This window comes from Oppia nitens, unplaced genomic scaffold, assembly GCF_028296485.1.
Source record: "Oppia nitens isolate AA-2021 unplaced genomic scaffold, nextdenovo-longstitch-racon4-pilon3 scaffold2_pilon_pilon_pilon, whole genome shotgun sequence".
NCBI lineage: Eukaryota > Metazoa > Arthropoda > Arachnida > Sarcoptiformes > Oppiidae > Oppia > Oppia nitens.
Window position 1 is genome coordinate 1,412,748 of NW_026533210.1, and position 22,848 is coordinate 1,435,595.

The following is a 22,848-nucleotide window of genomic DNA, read 5'->3' on the forward strand; positions in this document are numbered from 1 at the left end:
TCGTTGTTAAGCGAATGGCTTAAGGAAATGAATCGTCGGTTTTCGCAGCGTAAGGATGTGGCCATTCAATGGATAGACAATACATAGAAATACATTTACATACCGTTCCCTTTTAGGAACGTTTGATTTTATTAATAGATTTTTAAATAGTTATATACATGTTTTTTTTGTTGGTTATACATATAGTACATATTGTATGAATATTTATGTCATTATTTTTAAAAAAAATAAAATAATAAATTGGATATAAAATAGAGCCTTAATTGATATAATTGAAAGTAGATTTATGGGGGAAAAAACTATTTAAAAAAATGTTTAACAATTCAAAGAAAAACTGATTTGAAAATGACTGGAGATTGATAGGTATGTTTGTTAGGTAGGTATGAGCCGTACATATACATGTCGATTACATACTACTACTCTAAATTTTTAAGCCTTAATTGTCAGAGCATTGGCCAGTCGTAACAGTGTGTCGGTAGATGTCTTACAGTTTGGGTACAGTGTGTCGGAGCACTCGTTACACTCGGATTTGTCTAATGTCTGTCCATTATCGCGAGCCGTCTTATAGTAGGCCAGTTGGGGCAATGTGTCCGACTCGAACTGTTGCAATGTATGATAGACGGCCTGTCCTTTATCGCCCAGTGCTATATAAATATATAGATATACATATATATATATATATATATATATATATATAGAGAGAGAGACATTGGTTTAAGCCGATGAGGAACCGGTAGTCTCCCAAAATCGGTCGGTACTTACCATTGGCATCGCAGCTCAGTTGGCATATAGTACGGGCCACACATTCCTTGAGTCGCCGTTTTTCAATTATTCTGATGGCCTGTTTCAGTGTGACCTCTGTCCGGCCGATCGTTGCCGACACCGACTTTGTGGTGGAGGAGGAGGAGGAAGTGATTGTTGTCGAGGAAGGGCCAGTCGGTGACGACTCGGTGACGGCCATCAGTGACAGTGCCATCAYTGCTGCCAACAGTATCACAAATTTAACCATTTTTGTTGCCAAGAAAGACATTGTTGTTGTTGTTTTAGCGATTAAAACACACAAATAATATATAAAAAAAATAATTAAAATAATAATTAAAATATAAATAATAAAATATATGTTTTTTTTTGTCTAATCGCTTAACTACTGGTCAAAACACACACTGATGTCGATCTTTGAAATTGTTGTCCTATTTATACCCAAAAAAAGTTTGTTTAAACTATTTTCAAATGATTTTTTGTTAAAGTTTAGGAAATTTTTTATTTAAAAAATTAATATATATTTTTATAAATATGATACTAATATATATATATATATATATATATTGACTACTATATGTTAATACTGTATCATAATAGTATAAACTTATGTATTATATTAGTATTATTATTATTATTTTCATATATTATTTATGTGTACTTTAGTATCGTATCGTTTACTATACTAATAATAATAAAGTTAGAAAATATAAATTAAATACAGTATTAATATAAAATTATAGTAAAGTTGAAAAATATATATATATTAATATTTATTTATTTTTAATAGTTTAATAAACAAATTGACACTGAATAAATAATCTATTAAATATTAACTAGTATAATTTTTAAACTTTAATATAAATAAATATACATTATATTAATACACTGTATTAATATATGAGTATAAAATTTAAAAAGCAGTTAAAACATTGGTTGGGAGTCAATAATAAATTTATTTAAAATAATTGAATCAATCAGTTATTTTACTCATTAATAAATTAACAAAATTTTATTATACATTATTATTATTATTATTATTTTGAATAAATCTACTAAACATTTATTAATGATCTATAAAAAAAACTATACTATGATTAATACAGTATAAATTATTTACTAATTTTATTGTAATATATATATATATAAATGGTTTGTAATAAATGTGACAAATGTTTAAAAAAAATTCAATATTATTATTATTATTTTAAAAAAAGTAGTTACACTTTTTGACAATTAAATTAATAAATTTTTATTTTTAAACAAAAACGACATTATTATAAATAAATAATTTTTTATTATTATAGGTATTAATAATAATGATAATAATAATCGGATTTACAAACAATTACATTTGAAAATATGGTTTCATATTAAAAAAAAAAAATATAATAATTAAAAACTATTGATAAAATGTATTTTTTATATTTACAGGTATTAATCAATACTAACAATAAACGACATTTAAATTTTATAGATAAATAAAAATTTATAGTTATATATATATATTATATAACATAATTTTTTAATTTATCTTGATTATTATTATTATTATTAACATATTTAATAAATTATATATTAATTACATTAAATATTAACTATATTATCATCATTTGTATGTTGTTTATTATGTCTATTATTATTATTAGTATTATTATTAATAATATGCCGTCGATTAGCACCAATTGTTTGTCCATTTAGGTTATGATGATTATTATTATTATGATGCGCTAATAAATGGACAGTTGGTTTACCATTAGAGGTGACAACAGTTTGCTGTTCAACCAACTGGTGATGTCCTCCACCGCCAACACCACCACCACTACTGTCCTGTCTATCATTATTTACATAATAGCTGTTCATTTCGGATGCATTAGTCTTATTGATGATAAAATCGTCCGTAAATTTTATACGACAACAATAGTTTAGCAATGATTTACCCAAATTTTGATTGAATAGCAAATAGATAAATGGATTAACAAAACTGTTTAACGATGACAATAGCATCAGTATTGTTAGTATTGGACCTAAAAAAATAAATATTAAAAAAATTAAATTAAAATTATGTATTAAAAAAATAATTTAAATTAAATATTTTTWTATTTATTTTTTTTAGGAGGATAGGGTATCAAAATATATTAGTAATTATGTTTCAATAATAGTAATTATTAATTAAATTTAATTAGTTAATTTTGTAGCTTTTAAAATATCAAAATTGATATCTTATTGGTAATAAAATTTAAAAAAATTTTTATTTTTAAAATATTTTTTATATTTAAAAAAATATCTATTTGTCAAATATTATTATTATTAATACTGGTATATAAAATTTATATTATATTTTATTTTTGTTTAGATTTTATATTATATTAATAGTAGTATATAACTATATATATATATATCAATATTTGGTAATATTATTTAAAATAACTTTTTTTTCTCAATATTTTTAATTATATATACTGTATATATATTGTATTTTTCTTCAACAAAATGGTTTGTATGTCACATCTGGTGTCACAAAATTGGTAGACAAAGACATAGTTAAGTGAGTGAGTGATTGTGTGAAAGAGAGAGAGAGAGAGAGAGAGAGAGAGAGAGAGAGAGAGAGAGAGAGAGAGAGAGAGAGAGAGAGAGAGAGAGAGAGAGAGATCTATACATTAAATACCCCGACTTATCATAAGTTTATGGCAAATCATCACTTTATATTATAATATATATATATATATATATAATTTATTTAGAAATATTTTATATAATATAAACATTATAACATAATTTCCATATTAGGTTATATAAATTAAAATATACGGTATATAAAGTTTTTATATCTATATAGTTATTATTAAGTAATACTGTACTGTAGTATAGCTAAAGTATTAATAGTAATATTAGTACTATATATATATACCGATTATATTATAGTTTAATATATATATATATATAATAAAATAAAAATGCAATATTAAAATCAGTTTACTATTATTTTTTGAGCAAATTTATATATATATTAATAATAAATCATTTTATATGATTGAATAAATAAATAAAAAAATTTCTCATTTGGAAAAATATAGTTATTTTTTTCATTTAAAATATATACTAATTTTTAACAAACAATTTTCCATGACTTATTTAAGTGTATATTTATATATTTATAGTATATACTGTATTAAAAATATAACATATATATATATATATATATATATATATATATATATATATATATATATATATATATATATATATATATATATATATATAATTTTATATATAATGGTTTAATTAAATATACAAAACATTATTGGAAAGTTTTAATTAAATTCAAATTTAATTTTTGTCAACACATTCAATATTAGTGAAAAAAAAATTAATAACAAACAAACAAAAAACAGTCATTTAATTAACTATTTTTAAGGAAATATTTAAATTCAAAATTATAATATTAAGTTTATTAAAATATATAAAGTATATACAATATACAGTATTAATATAATTATACTGTACTTTTGTTATATATATAATTTTTTAAATTAAATAATATATATATATACTGTAGAAATCAAAATTTGTTTTTTTTAAATTTAAATTAATTTTTTTCTATATCAATATTTATTCAAGTTTAATTTATAAACTAGATTTTAAATTAAAATCTAAAATTTTATTATTTAATATTTAATATAATTAATTTTCAAAAAAAAAATAATCTGTCAACAATTTTTTATATATATTTATATCTTTTTTTTAATTACAATTTATCCTAAATGTTACAAATGATATAAATGTGAAAATTTTATTTATTTATTTAAAAAAAAAATAGTTTTATTACTGATATTGTTTGTTTGTTTTATAAAAAAAAACTATTGACTTTGAAATTAATAATTTAAAAAATGATTGAAAAAAATCACTTTTATTAATATATATATATATTAAATTCTGTATAAAATTTAACAATTTCCTTGTTTACCAAAAAAAAAAACATYATTATTATTATTATTATTATTATACTAATAATAATATGTTATATATTTTTTGTTTGATAAAAAAAACTAAGATAATCATTGTCTATATCCTAGTCTAGACTAATTTTTTTTTACTTAAATTACTTAAATTTAAAATCAAATACTTTTAATAGTAGTAAACACTTTATAAAATAATAATAATAATAATAATAATAATATTGTTTATAAATTATAATATATTTACTATATGATATATTATACTGTATTATTATAATAATAATAGAAAATTATTAAAAATTATTACTAAACAATGTGAATAGTAAACTAATTATATTATATTGTTATTGTATTTAATAATTTATAATATAATTTATAATATTTATTATTTTAATTATTAGAAAAATTCAAAATACCAATTAAAGCAATTTGTAAATAGTTTAATCATAATAATAATTATTATAACATAAAATATAATATAATTAATATATAATACAAAATAATACAAATAATATATAATTTTACTAAAAAAAATTAATAGTAATATATATTTTAAAAAAATAATTTATTTATAACTATACAGACAGTTAAATGAGTTTATAAAATATAWWTTTTGCTTAATAATCACTGTATATTATAATATATTACCATGATAGTTTAAGTGACTCATCTATTTTTATATACAATATATTTATGGTTATTATTATTATTAAAAACAATTATATTCATATTTATTATAAATAWATATATATATATATATAGAGTAAATATTTTTGTCACTGAATTTAATAGGATTATCAATAAATTTATTGTTGCGAAACATTTCAACTAAATAAAATCAAATATCAATTAATTATCAACAAAAATAAGACAAAAAATAAAATAAAATGCTTTAACCAATCAATAGGTAGAGACTAACAATTATTTTAGATTTTTTATACTATTATTATTATTAYTATTATTTCACTTAATAAATATTAGCATTATTAGAGTAGTAGTASTAMTACTGCTACTTGTTTAAGTAGTTATATCATAGTAGTAGTAGTGGTAGTAGTGATGATAACAATAATTTATTTTATTTTATTTTTTTGTTAAGTAAAAAAACAACAATAGATTGTCTTAAATGCGACACAAATGACATATCATTTATAAGTAAACAACTTTTTTGTTGTTACAATACATACTAACAGATAGATAGATAGATAGATAGACAGATAAACAAATAAAAAAATAGATATAAAAAACAAAATTCAATACAATTATCACATGAGAGGACACACTACTTGAGTCTAGTAATGTAAAAGACATTAGATTTTTTTTGTTATATATATATATATATATAMTGTGTGTGTGTGTGTGTGTGTRTGTGTGTGTATGTATGTGTGTGTATGTATGTGTGTGTATGTRTGTGTGTGTGTATGTGTGTGTATGTATGTGTGTATGTGTGTGTGTGTATGTGTGTATGTGTGTGTGTGTATGTGTGTATGTGTGTGTATGTGTGTATGTGTGTGTGTGTATGTGTGTGTGTGTATGTGTGTATGTGTGTGTGTGTATGTGTGTATGTGTGTGTATGTGTGTATGTGTGTGTGTGTATGTGTGTATGTGTGTATGTGTGTATGTGTGTGTGTGTGTATGTGTGTATGTGTGTGTATGTGTGTATGTGTGTGTGTATGTGTGTATGTGTGTATGTGTGTGTGTGTATGTGTGTATGTGTGTATGTGTGTGTGTGTATGTGTGTATGTGTGTATGTGTGTGTGTGTATGTGTGTGTGTGTGTATGTGTGTGTGTGTATGTGTGTATGTGTGTATGTGTGTATGTGTGTGTATATGTATGTGTTTGTGTGTATGTGTATCTGTGTGTATGTATGTGTGTGTATGTGTTTGTTTGTGTATGTATGTGTATGTGTGTGTGTCGAGACATGTTAGGTGAAAAGGACAGTTAGATTGATAAATAGATAGATAAGCACTTTGCTAGAAAGTAAATGTTATTATTATTATTATTAGTTTATTTTATTTTGTTATTATTTTGTTAAATATCTTATACCTATAATTGTTGTATTAATTATAATAAAACAAACACTTTAATGTTTATCATAGTGTAAACAAATTATATAAATAAAACATAAAAAAAATTATTTATAAAACAAATTGATTGTAATCAAAATCATTTTATATCTTTATTTATATATAATAATAATAATAAAAATATAACTTAAGTAATTTTTATAACACTTATGTATACTTATGTACTGTATATACAGTAGAATTTAATTACAATTAATTGTTAGTAACACTTGTTAGTAAAAAAACAATTTAATAATTAAATATTTAAACAAATTTCTTAATAAATGTATATAAAATTTATAACATAAGACTAAATATAATATAATAGYAAACATAACTGTTTTTAAACTATTACTATAAAAAATATGTATTTAAAGATACGTTAAGAGAGMCCATTCAGTGTTTAAATATATATATATATATAATTTTATTACACACACATACACACACATAATACACACACAAATATTTTACACACACATACACACACATACAYACACATATACACACACATACATACACACATACATACACACACATAGACATATATATATACACACACATAGACATATATATATATATATATATATATATATCACATACATATATACATACATAGATACAYATRCATACATTATCAGCTCATGTATTAGCTGCTCAGGTATTTCTTTATATATATATATATAGACTTTTATCACATTTTTATAGCACACATACACAAACATCCGATCCAATTGTATATACAATATATGCCAGACACTGATCGATCGATCAAATGTTAGTTTTTTATTTATTATATATTTAATATATTATAAATCACACACAATATGTATATATAGGGAGAAAAAATAATAACAACAACAAAAAAAAGTGTAAATATTAGGGAATATTAGATAAAATATACAAATTTAGAGTGTCATCSATAAAAGCATGTAGTCTATGGGGTGGTAGTGGGGGAGTAAGGGATCTAATATAATTAAATATATGTTATTTGCTGTTATATTGCCCAAAAAAATGAGTGGGAGGATTAATGTTAGCTTATTTTTAGGGRAAAAAACATCCTTTATGTGTTGTGTCAAAATAACCAATTTTTATGTTAAATATATACATATATATATATATATATACAATCGTTTTTAATATCGTTTATAATATATATATATATATATATATATATATATATAAAATATTGTWTCAACTAATTAGTTAATAATTTGCATTAATTTTTTGTTGTTGATTAAAATATTTTTATTTATACTAATTTGTTTCCGAAATAACAACAACAAAAATAAACCAGTTAAGAATGCTTGAATAACAATGCAAACTGGTCAAATATACATTATATAAATATTGTCATGTAGTATCAACGATATGACAAAATAAACAACTATAGTCATGTAGGGTATCAATTGACTAGGTATAACAAAATAAATTCAACTATAGTCATAATATAACAAAATAAATTCAACTATATATGTATCAATTGACTAGGTATAACAAAATAAATTTATTATAACTCGGTTTGACAAAATATTATATCAAATGAAATTATAAATAATCATTTATAAACTTTTGCCGCTTATACTTATTCTTAATAAAATATTTTTTTATTTTTGTTTTTGATTCTTTATTCAAATCTATAATTAAAAAAAATTCTAAAATTTTTTTATACTTTTGCCGCCATTTTAAAATATATGCTGAAATATTATATCATATTTTTGATGCTCTTTACAATTCTAAACGTTAAAATTTTTACCTAATTTTTGTTACTTTGGCCGCCATTTTCTTTATGATCCCGAAGAGATATCAAAATTTTAATGCATATTTTTATGCTTGTTTTTGATGCTTTATTCAAATCTATACTTTAAAAAAATTTCTTAAATTTTTTTTTACTTTGGCAGCCATTTTGTCCATGTTCCCGAAGAAATATCAAAATTTTAATGCAACCTTTCAATACATTATTAGTAGTCCTCTAACCGAACAATTTCAAAATTCGCAAAAAAATTGCTACACACACACACACACAACAGAAAAAAAATAAATAAACATTTAAAGTGAAATTATATCCGTTTAATTGTAAATTATATAAACATATATTTAATAAATAATATGTTATTTTTAAAAAAAAATCTAAAATACAATATAATAATTGTTAGTTAACAACAATTTTATCATCATTTGAATTGATTACTTAAGCGCCTTCATAAAAATTTTATATAATTGTTAAATTTCATATTAAAAATCAATTAATTTAATTAATATATTTAATTTTTTTATTTCAATGTATTAGATTTTTGAAAGTCAAAAAACAATTTTTTTTTATTAAAAATGTATTTATTTTAATATATATGTTAATAATGAGTTAAATTAATAAATACAATATATATATATCTAATAAATTAAGTATTGGTAATAATTTTATTACTAATATATTATGTTTTATTTAACAGAAATTGAAAAATGAAAAATATTTAATTGTAAGTCAAAAATAAAATAAATTCAAATATTGTGTGTAAATTGTAATATATTAAGTATAGATTTTATTGTTTAAATTTAAATTTATTTTAAAAATCGTTTTATATGTTACTTTTATATTAAGTTTAGTAATAAGCAATATATTTTAATCAAAATAATAAATAATATATACATTTGTTTTAAAGTATTTTATATATAACCATATACTTGTAGTAATAGTGAAGGTAAAAATATATTTACATAAAATTTTGATAAATTAAATAAACAGTTATTTGAAAGATTTTATCGACCTTTTCATCAGTGAGTGAGTGATATATATATATATATATATATATATATATATATATATATATATATATATATATAGAGAGAGAGAGAGAGAGAGAGAGAGAGAGAGAGAGAGTAAAAGAGGATTTGTTTTGTCGATATATTTCATTGACGTAAATGGTTTCTAACAACACTTTGCCATAACTTATATATTGAATATAAAATTATTATAACAATTGTATAATCAGTTATATAGTACTGTATAGTAGTACTCATAGTTTTGAATAATAACTTATTTCATACTTATTATTACACATTTTAAGTTAAATAAAAATAAATTTGCAAAAAATATGTAATACATTATATATACTGTACATATAATATTTATTTTATTATTATAATTATTTTATCTAATATTATTTACTTATAATTATTATAAATAGAGTACTAATCAAATAACATTATAACATATAAAAATAAAATTATAGTTTAGAAAATTATTTAAAATTTTTAATTAGTTTTTTTTAACTATTAATAAAAGAATAATTTAATATTATTATATAATAAATATTTTTTTTGTTAATAATAAATTTTTAATAGTTTTATAAATTGATAAATTTTTTGATTAATAATTTAAAATATTAAACTTAATAATTACTAATAAAAAAAACTTATTATCTAATTTTCAAATGTTATTTACTAATTTGTTAATAAATAAAAAATAAATTATAAAACTTATACTTTATATATATATAATGTACTTATTAATGATATAATATGTTATATATACTAAATATATATACATTTACTGATAATTAACTAAATTAAATCTAATTATATATATATTGTAGATTAGATTTTCGTCTAAATTATTAAAAAAAATATTAATAAATAATTTAAAAATATATATATACTGTACTACTTATTTGTTGAATTTATTGAACACACGTTAGAAACACATATATCATCACAAATAAAAGCTAACAATAATATAAGTTTTCTATGTATCAAAAATTTATTAGATTAAACAAAACAAAACAAAAAATTTTATCTAGTTTTTTGCAATTAGATATTTCAATTAGTTTGAAAGCAATTGTTTGTTATGTTTTTACTAATATTATATATTATATACAATATATATACAATACTAAAGTATGTATATAAATTTATATATATATATAAATTATATGTTTAGTGATTGTTCAATAATAATAATAAAATCAAATCAATTTACTAAATCAAAAAWATATATATATAWATATCAATCATAAACTATTTATAGAGTTAAATTATTATTAATATTATTAATAAAACTATCAAACATGAAAACAATGATTATATATATATATATATATAGTATAATATTGAATGAAAATAGCATTTTGATTAATATAATATATATATGATATATATATATATATATATTTACATATGAAAATTTTTATGTAATATTAATTTTTTTCAATAGAYTTATTATATATATATATAGTACTGTACAATATATATATAAATATTACATTATATCAATATATTATACAACAATTTTTTTGTTGATTTACTAAAATTAGATATCCTTAATATAATAATAACTACTCTATTATTATTATTACAATATTATTAATATAATCTATGTACATGTATAAATGTATAAAAATAGTATCATATAAAAAATTATTAATTTAGTATTTTAATAGTTTTATTATTATTATTTTTTTAAAGCATTGACTAAATAAACAATAATTATTAAGAAAAATATTTTTTGAGAAAGTTTCTATGAAAATTGCTAGAAAAAATAGTTATAAATATTAATTTAAAAAATAGTATTTAATAATAATAATAATAATATATTGGTGGATTTAAGATGATAAATTGTTTTTATTAAATGTGTATACCAATGATAAGTAACAATTTATTTATTTTATTTTATTTATTTTTTTCTGATAATCAATTGTTATGATTAATTATATTAATATTTAATTTTGACATAAAATTGTTATCAGAATAAAATTTCCTAAAAATCAATTTATAATATTAACAAACAAACAAATATAATTGAAATATAAAAAAAATAAACTAGATAAATTATATTTTCTTTTTTTCAAAAAAAAATAATATAAAATTTAATACTTGATTGTTTAATCTGTATTTTTAAAAGTTTACTATTGATTTTTATATATAATATAAAATTTTGAAATTTTTTTTTATCTATTTTATTTTTATTTATATAAAACAAAATTTAATATAAAATACTAATAGAGATTATTAATAATAATATTCTATATATTAAAACAAACATATTTTTTAATATAAAATTTTTTTTTATTTAAAAATTTACATAATTATTGATAAAAACCACTTGTTTAGCTAATTTTATGTTTTCTTTAAAAAAAATTAATAATTGGATTTTCAATGTTTATTTGTGTGTTATATATGTTAAATAATAATTAAATAAATCTTTTTTTTAGCTGTTTTTTGTTTAATACATAATCGGATTATTGTATTAAAAACTAGTTTATGAAAATAGCAATTATATTAAAAGCCGTTTTTTGAATAAATTTATTTTGTATTGTATTATGAAAAACAAAAATTTGTGACTAATATTTAAAAAAAACTAATACTAATTATTGACAAATAATGTAAATYATTAGCTTATTATAGACTGTAATTAACGGCTTTAAATATGTGTAACTAATAAATAAATTACTTAATATTTAAAATTTATTAAAATAATATGAAAATATTTAGCAAATAAAATTATTTTTAATAATAATAATAAATTATTTATATTTTTTGATAATATTTAATTTCAAATATTAATTTTTTGTTTGTCATTAAATTATTTTTTTTGAAACATAAATTGCGAAATTTTATAATTATAAAATAAAGCTATTTATTTTATGCAATTTATTTATCTATTGAATTACTATAGTTGCTATAAATATATTTATATATATAATTATATTAATGATATTGTATTGTATTYAAAATATTTTTATTTAAAACATACATACACACACACACTTACATAATATTATTTAAATAAATAATTATAATAATTTGCCAGTACAATTTAAAAAAATAAAAATATATATAATTTGTGCAAATTTTTATATATATATATTTGCTAAAAATATTAATTGAATTATTTCAATAATACATAAATAGAAAATTATTATTTTATTTTTGTTGAATTATTATTATCTAATAAAATCTTTATAATAATTTATAAACATTTTTTAGACATTGCGTGCAATTTAATATCAGTATACAATGATAGCAAAAAAAATATTTTTATTGAAAAAAAAATTTATAAATGTATATAATTAAGTTGTAATAATCAATAATAATAACACTTTTAATWTTTTTTGTTTAACTATAGAAAATATACATTTTYTATATAATAATAATAATAATAGACATCTATATTGTATAATATTCTGGATATTAAATAACATGTTTTTATTATTAATTATTTATCAATAGGTTATTGTTTTTTATTTGAAAGAATTTTTTGTTTAATATATCTATATTATTCATATGTATTAATATTGTTAAATATATTATATTATATATTAAATAAATTATATATATTTTTGTRTATATATATACATTATATAGTATATATATATATATAATATCAGTATAAATATATATGATATTAAGTAATACATGTTATTATATAATATATATATTCTGTATATAATTTGATATATAYATATATTGCACAATAAAATCCATATAATCCCAACAAAAATTGTTTTTTCCTACCTATCTATCTATACAGTAATTATAAACTAATTTCATAACAATGTAACAATAATTATATATATACAGTATAAACTATTATAGAGTAATATTTAGCAACATTATACTTTATATATATAGTATACTCTATATATATATATATATAACATAATAAATATACAATAATAATGTTTAACTAAAATTTATATTTATTAGATTATTATTATTATTATAGGCTATAATACACACACAAAAAGTGCTAAATGCTATTTATGTACCCATTTTTTGTGTGCTACTGATGGGGTAATAAAATTAAATCTAAAATAGCCATAATAGCCAGTATTTTTATCCCATCCAATAAAATATCATAATAGCTTATACATGTCTATATGAAAATTTGTATTATACTAATATTGATACTAATAATACAGTAATAATAATAATAATAAATTGGTAATAATCTCATTGTGAACTTTCTCTCTCTCTCTCTCAAAAAAAAATATAAGCAATGAATAGTTTTCAAACAACAAAAAAAATCAAATAAAATACATTTTATTTCTTAAAATTTATATTAAATATATATATTTATTTTTAGACTATTGTATATATATATATATATATATATATATATATATATATATATATATATATATATATATATATATATATATATATGATATTATTACTATTGTATTGCTATTGATTTATTTAAATTATCACTTAAAATATCATATGTTTGTTATGTGTTGTACTTATTTTTATTATATAGTTTAAAAATAGACGTCGTTTTAATACATAAAAATAATATATATATCTATATATACAGTATATAATCTATAGAGTCTCAAATGTAAAAATAAATGGTGTCAAAAAACTAAATAATAAATTATCAATGAATTGAATTATCCATTGATTTGATAGGCAATCGTCTAATAAAATAAATTAATCTCATACTATATATACAGTATATATATATATAGTATATAGAAAATACTGTACAATATCTATAATATAAATCAATTTATATATCAATATTAGATAATACAACGAAATGTATTAATATTAAATACAGTATATATTTTTATATAATAAACATGTTTAGTATATATATATATATATATATATATATATATATATATATATATATATATATATATATATATATATATATATATATATATATATATATTGTATATATTGTTTAGTATTGATTGAAACTATTGATTGTTTAAGCAATCTTTTAATTTTCTATGTCTAAATCATAGACACAACAACAAAACACATATATACACACACATTAATATACAATTAATATTAAATATAAATGTCATTTACTTAAAGCATTAAAACTAATTGAGTAATTCATTATATTGTGTAATACAATCAACAACAAAAAAATCAGTGAGGATAGTGTGTGTGTGTGTGTGTGTGTGTGTGTGTGTGTGTGTGTGTRTGTGACATAAACCATACAATAATAATAATAATAGCATAAAAATTGTGTTTATATATATATACAACTAAACAGTAGTAAAAATACAATTAAATTATTATCATTGCCTTTATATAATATACAGTATATCATATATATATATATATATATATATATAAYAATTTGTATGTCATCTTAAAAGTAATTTTTTGGCTAATAGTCGATATTTAACAACAATATATTATAGATAAAATCTTTATGTATTTGTGTGTTAGTATTTAATGACAAATAATTTATTATAATTGTAAATGTGATACACAAAAACACATACAAACATAAATTATWATAAAAATAATTTAGACTATATATATATATATTAATTTTATTTTTAATTTCAAAATCAATATAAACTTATCTATTTAGTATATACTGTACTACATAGATATATACAGTATTATATATATATATATATATATATACAATATGTTTTTTGTTTGTATAAATTAAACGACAAATTGATTGTTGTTTTTTTGTATTAAAATAAATAAATTGATATAAAATATATATACTATCAAACTTAGAATTAAAATTATAATATTTAAAAAAAAATTATAAAATATTATAAATATAGTACAGTATTATAGAGAGTATTATATTATTTATAAAATATAGTAATTTTATTTTAGTTTTTTTCCACAATAATAATAATAATAAACAATTTTATTATATTTATTATTATTACCATTAATTAATTAATGTAGGCTTTTAATACTAGTAATAATAATAATAATAATAATAATAAGTACTGTATGTCTTATTAAGCAAATTGGTTATGTAATGTAAATATTGTTGTTCACAATCACTAATATTTTTGGTGATCTTATATATATATATATATATATATAATTTGTGTGTCAAAAATTTGTTGTGAAATATAGTATATATATATATATATATATATATATATATAAATATATATTTTTTAGAGATTATATATATAGTATGATATAATCTATATTTTCTTATATCATATAAAACTTATGAACATTTAGGTCTAATCATTAGCGACAACAAGTATATACAATATATATATATATATATATATATACTGTATGTATATATATAACTAAATATTTTTATATACTGTATAAGAAAAAAAAACATATCACACAAAGTAATGCCTAATCTAACGGTGCAATAGGTACTGGATTTAAGGGATTTACCAGTTATTTTCTATGAGTCCTTTTTTGAGGTTTAATTTAAGTACTAATAGTAGTTAAATATATATATATATATAATATCTATTATTTATTTCATTTAGAGATAACACACAATTTTTTTTTGTTTTCTCAGTTTGTTTTCTTCAGTGAAATTGATATAAAAAAACAATTTTTTATTTTCAAAAATAAATTACTATTTTTATTGAGTTATATAATACAGTATATACTTATATACAGTGTATATTATACCWRTATATATATATATATATATTTTATTATTAAAAAATATATTAGCAATTATTTTTTAATGTAATCACGCTTTAATTTGTTTTATATTTAATTGCTCATTTAAGATATTAAGTTAATTAAAATTAAATCTATAAAAATATATATATTATTTATATTACTTAAAAAAATTAAAGTTGAATTAATTATAAATATATAGATAATTTATAGTAGATTTAGATACTTTTTTAAAAAATTATTTTAACACATATATATATATATATATATATATMTCTATATACATATATATATATATACAGTATATATATATATTTATATTCAATATATTTGTTTAATATGTTATTTTTTTCAAAAAATATTTTATCATTATTAAATTGTGAATATATATTGTTTATTTATGTTAATCTATTTTTTTCATACAAAAAATAATAATAAATAGTTTGCGAAAAATCACTTTTATTTTCTAATATATCAAAACTTTTTTTTTATTTTATTTTGACAATAGATATCAATTTATCAATTTTTGTTGGATAACTTTACAATAATTTTTATAGTATAATCTATCATAGGCTATCATAATATTTATATAAAACTAATATTATACTATAATAAACATTGTGTTAAAATATTAATAATAAATTACAATATATATATATATATATATATATATATATATATAATATAAAGAAAATTTTATGTTTTAAGCGTAAATAGTTTTTAAACATAAATAATAATACATTTAATAGAAAATTTAATATTAACAAATAAAATCTAATTTTGTTATAAATATTTATCTAAAAAATTAAATTATTTTCCAAAAAAAAAAATAAATATTTTTTAAAAAAACTATTTATTTAATTTAACAAAAAATTAAAATTAAATATTTACTAAAAAATTAATATTTAAACAAAACAATTTATTTTATTATTTCTATTTATATTAAGATTATATTATGTATTTATTTTTAGTTTTTTTAATTAACTGCAAAAATTGTAATATATTTTTTTCATAAAAAATTTTAACATATAATAGGTAATTGTATGTGTGTGTGAAAATGTAAACTAGGTAATATTTAAATGCAGATATTTTTTTATAAAAATATATCTAAATAATAGTACACTTATTCATAATAGGTATTGTAATAATTTATCATTTTTTATATGTCCAATGATTTATCTATAAGTTTTTTTTTWAAAAATGTAATCACATTTACACACATATATATAAAGAAATTATTTGACATTTTTATCAACTGTTTTATCAAAAAAAAAATTTATTTCACTTTTTAATATTATTATTATTATTATTATTTAGTTGATTGATTGATAGTACTAGTATTTTTTTCCCATTATTATATTAATAGTTATAGTTATTATTATTATTATTATTTTATAAGAAATTTTTTATATATATTTAATATTTATATATTCCTCAATAAAATGAAAACAGAGTACAGAATATTCTGTATGAGAAAAAAAATATTATTCTTTTGTTGTAATATTTTAATCAAAAAACATTACTCTCTTTTATTTTTTTACTTTTTCCTGACAATAGTATTGAGGGTTTTATTTTTAATTCAAGTAATATATATATGTCTACCGATATATACCTATTGATATATATATATATATATATAATATAACTGGTATTGAACTGGTATTGTTGTTGTTGTTGTTGTGAATCAATCGACGTGTGACTGATTACCCAACATATATATATATATATAATAGTTATTCACTAATGTTATACACCGTTAGGTTTTTTTCTCACCCTATCTTAGACAACATCGACAATACATAGCTATAGTATATATATATAGAGTTAACACTATAATTGTGTGTGTTTTTTGCTGTTGTGTTACTGTAGTTATACTTATCACACATTTATACAAATATATCTAAAAAAGTATATAACTATATATACAGTATATATATAAGTGTTTGTGTTATTTAATGTGTTGTTGAAAATAGTTTGTTTTTTTATCTTACAGATATATTGTATATATATATACCTTAGTGTGTAATTATGCCTAAAACAAATGTTTTTATCAAATAATATATAAAAAAAATATACTGCAGTTTATTGATTGATTGATTAATTTAATGTAATGTCAAATGTGTTAGCGATAGTGGCATCAAAAATATCAGATCAGAAATTTTTTGTTTGTTTAGAAAATTTTATTAAATATTTATTTTAATGATTAATTTTTGTATAATTTTTTTAGTATAAATATTTAAAAAAAAGTTTAGTCAACGAAATATTATGTTTTTTACAAAACAAACAAATTATACAATATTACAGAATATATATATGTATTTTTTTTAATTAATAAATATAATCAAAATAATAATCTAATCTACTCGTTATAATTTATTTAATTATCTATAATAATAATAATTAAATCTCGTTCACATATTAAAAAAAATAATTAATTGCTGATAAATACCACATTATATTGTAAATACATTATTGAAAAACTGTAAATTTATTTTTTTATTTATAGTAAATATAAGTACAGTAAATACTGTATAWATATAAAGTATTTACTATAATATATATTAGATTTTAAAAAAAAGATTTTTATTTCCTTATATAATATCAATTCCCGTGACATTTGTTATTGTTTTTACTTTATTTTCCAAAATATATATTTATATATAAAAAAACAAAAAAATTTCTAAACATATATAAACAAAAAAAAATTAATTTTTATTACACTATACTATAAAACTCATGTAAATGTCTAAGTTTTTAGATAAAAATAATATTGTTTACTATAAATATATTTTTTTAAATAAAAAATAAATTATTTTTAGTAAATACTATTTACGTTAATAAAATTTTTTTTTTCAAAAAACATCGACTCTTATATATATATTATATACAATATATACTGTATATACTAACCAAAAAAAACTGCAAATAACTCTTTGACAGTAAGTTAAATGAAAAATAAACTTTTCATATAATATAAGGTATTTTTTATTATATAATATAATATGTATTAAAAATAAAGTCAATTATTTTCATTTATTTATTCATTCATACATTCACTCAATCACTAAATAATACTTAAAATTAATGTACAATTTTATCGATATATAATGTGTGTATAATGCCATATATATATTGACATTGAAAAGCCCAATGAAATGATATATAACTTTTTATTTTTATTTTATAGAGTATATATTGAGGTTTTTTATTACTATAAAACATAACACACACACACACTCATAGATACACACACACACACACACACACACACACACACAAAATCTAAGCCCAGTCATCAAAATTGTAGGCAAACTGCTTGTCTTTTAACTAAATTTTAGGATTTTTTTCCACAAACTAAGCAAACCTTATATAGAAATTTTTACGTACCAGTGCTGAGCACTTCATTATTACATACAATATCTAATAGTGTTCCCATATATATATATATATATATATATATATATATATATATATATATATATATATATATATATATATATAGTATATAAGCCATATCAAGGATACTATATCCCACTATTACTACTACTACTACTACTACTACTACTAGTATAAAGTCAAATATAATGGTTTTTAACGGCACAATCACTTACAACATTGAAGATCATCATTGAAGATGAAAAATAAGTGAAAATATACTGTATATATAAAAAAATAGATAAATGAAAAAACCCGAGAAATAAATCAATTGAATTGAATGATAATATAGGATACAAAAAAAAACTTTGAAGTAAAGTACCGTACATTCAATGTATATATATATATATATATAYAGTATATACAACAAATTTGTTTGCCATCAGTTTCATTCAATCTTTAAATTAAATTTATTGATAAACAGTATATACTATATATATATATATATCTTATATATCTATCTCTTTTGATGTTTTCAACTACATATGATATACTGTATATACATGTATATGATAGTCAATCACTTGTATAATATTTATCTTTATTTTATTTAAAAAAAACTTTTATGCCTTTAAGGTATCATCGATTATATGACCGATTATTTGACTGATTTAATAATCAAAGTGTTTTAATATATATATATATATCAATGGGTGTCTCAATATTTTCTCACTATCAGTAACTTATAATATATATATATATTAATTAAACTTTAAAACTAGATATTTACTCGAAAATTTACAACAAAATAGTAAGAAAATTTTATTTAAATTTTATATATAGTATTTACAACAACAAAACACAGTGAAAGGAAAGTTTCCCACAAATATTTCAAACAATTTTGCCATCAATTAAAAGTTTGGAAAAATTAATTTATAGTTTTTTTTTTAATAAGCCTTTAATCACTGGTTTAATTAAAAGTGACTTTTTTTTGTTTAGTAATAATTATTAAATTTCATTTTATTTAACAGTACAGTAAACACTATCCATAAAAATAATTAATTAATTATAATAATAATAAATTATAAGCCTAAAATAAAAATATAATAAAATAAATTAATTTTTTGTTTGTTGTGTTTGATTTGATTAAATATCACTAATTTATCCACAAAATAAATTAATAAATAAATAATTTCATTGCATTTTGTTTTTTTTATTTCAATACACATTTGAATTTTAATATAGCATTTTACTGTTATTACTGTATATTAACAAAATAATATTCAATAACAATATATATATTTAATTTAATTTAATTTAATAAAATGTTTTTCGACACATACCTGTCCAAAATGCCGAGTGCTGGGCACTGGGCACCCAATAGGCCCAGAGCTGGACAAATATGAACGGCGACGAGCATACTATATAGCATAGTATAACCACTACAGTAATCTTGACGGTCTTGATCTTGGCTCTGGACAGTCGGTTAACGGTATTGACTCGCGGACTACTCGTAGAGTTTAGGTCAGTAAACTGGACACAACTGCGCGACGATCGGTGCCGGTAGTGTTTGTTGTTACCGATGGCTGCACCGGTAGTATCGGCAGCCAAACATTTTGCTACCACTTCATGATCTTCACTGCTATTATTGATTGCTATGGATTGCTGGCTGTCGTCGTGTCCATCATAGTCGACACCATCGCAACCGGCGGCCGACGATTGCCTACGACGATGATGAGGACGATGACGACGACTGGCCAATCGATAGACACGATTTAGTGTAAGCATCAGACACTGTCGACACCGGGCGTATGATTTATGACAACCATTATGATTGTTATTGTTGTTGGTGTTGGTGCTGGTGGTGTTGCCATCATCGGTGGTATATTGATTGCGGTGATAGTGGTGTACAATACTACTGGACTGCACTGATTTGTCGACTAATATATTATGATTATCGGTATTACTATTATTACTATTACTTCGATAATTATTGAACTGTTTCTCCCGGTGCCGATCGGTCTTACGTTTAAGTGAAACGTTAACCCATATTTCACGACAAATATAATAGTGTGTGAAAATGATGACAACCAGGGGAACAAAGAAGACACTGATGGCATACCAGGTAACGTATATACGTTCGCCGTACGGCTGCGGGAATGTACCCCAACAGTCGTAGACACCTGAACTGCCGGCCCCGGTAAACGGTATTTCCTGATAGGAAAATATGAATGCCTGGGGCAGCGAAAATATTATGGATATCAACCAGGCGCCGGCTATCATCAGTTTGGATCGCCGTGGTGTCCAACTACAGTTGGACAGCGGAAAACAAATGGCCTGATAGCGGTCGATAGCGGTAACTACCAGCACATAGGACGATAGATACGGACCCAATATTTGCATCGATTTGACCAGTTTGCATAGTACATTGCCGCCGTTAAACCGATAGGTTATATCCCAGGCCAGCTGCGGTAGTACAGTGAAAAAGCCGGTAATCAAGTCCGAAACGCACAGATGCAGCAAATAGTAGTACATACGGGTCATCTTCATCGGCCTCAGGGCCAGAGCCAACAGTACACAACAGTTACCGAAAACTATGAGTACAAATAGTGTACCCAAAGTGGCCACTTCTATTAGTGCCAGATTTTCGTCCCTAACCGTACTGCTGTTAGTCGGTATTGTCATTGTTGTTGTTGGTGATGGTGTTGTTGTATTCATGGCTGCTATAGTTGTAAGACTAGTGATGGTTGATGTAGTTGTTGTTGTTGGTGTTGGTGTCAACAGTGGTATATATGCTAAGATTGATGGTATAGTAGGTGTTGGTGTAGTAGTTGTTGTTGTTGACGATGACATCACTTAACACATACAACACAACACTGTGATTGAAGACTTAGTGATTGTAATTGTAATAAATGTTTTTTTTTGTTGGTGTCTATAAAGTGWTATATAATTTAGTTTTTTTTGTTGTTGTTGTAGTTGTTATTAGTAGTATTAGTAATAATTTTTTTTAAAAACATCTAATGTATTATTTTGATTAATTAATATTATTTATAAGTTATAATATACGGTATATCTTCATGAAAACTGTTTTATGTGCGGATAGACAGCCAATCTACCAGTGCTTTCACAGTTTTTTTCTGTCTCTCTTTCTTTTATAATATTACTAAAAAATAAATTAGACCTAAAATAATCAAATAAGACAAATAATTTATATATATATATATATATATAAAACAGTTAATTTAATTGAGATTAATGTTATGTGAAGTATTGCTTTTTTGTATAACTAACTTATAACTAAAATATACTGTATA

General features: G+C 19.6%; 2 protein-coding genes across 2 annotated transcripts; both read right to left on the minus strand.

Moving 5' to 3' along the window:
• Positions 1-116: 116 nt before the first annotated feature.
• Positions 117-1,194, minus strand: LOC128955309 (uncharacterized). The gene is made up of 2 exons (XM_054300971.1): positions 763-1,194; positions 117-644 (listed from the first exon to the last, which is right to left on the minus strand). Exons 1-2 carry the CDS (start codon positions 1,028-1,030, stop codon positions 430-432), a joined length of 483 nt encoding a protein of 160 aa, XP_054156946.1. The 5' UTR covers positions 1,031-1,194; the 3' UTR covers positions 117-429.
• LOC128955231 (oxytocin receptor-like) lies at positions 1,145-22,387 on the minus strand. Its single transcript, XM_054300880.1, has 4 exons — positions 21,558-22,387; positions 20,878-21,047; positions 2,429-2,786; positions 1,145-1,190 (listed from the first exon to the last, which is right to left on the minus strand). Exons 1-4 carry the CDS (start codon positions 22,385-22,387, stop codon positions 1,145-1,147), a joined length of 1,404 nt encoding a protein of 467 aa, XP_054156855.1.
• Positions 22,388-22,848: the final 461 nt, after the last annotated feature.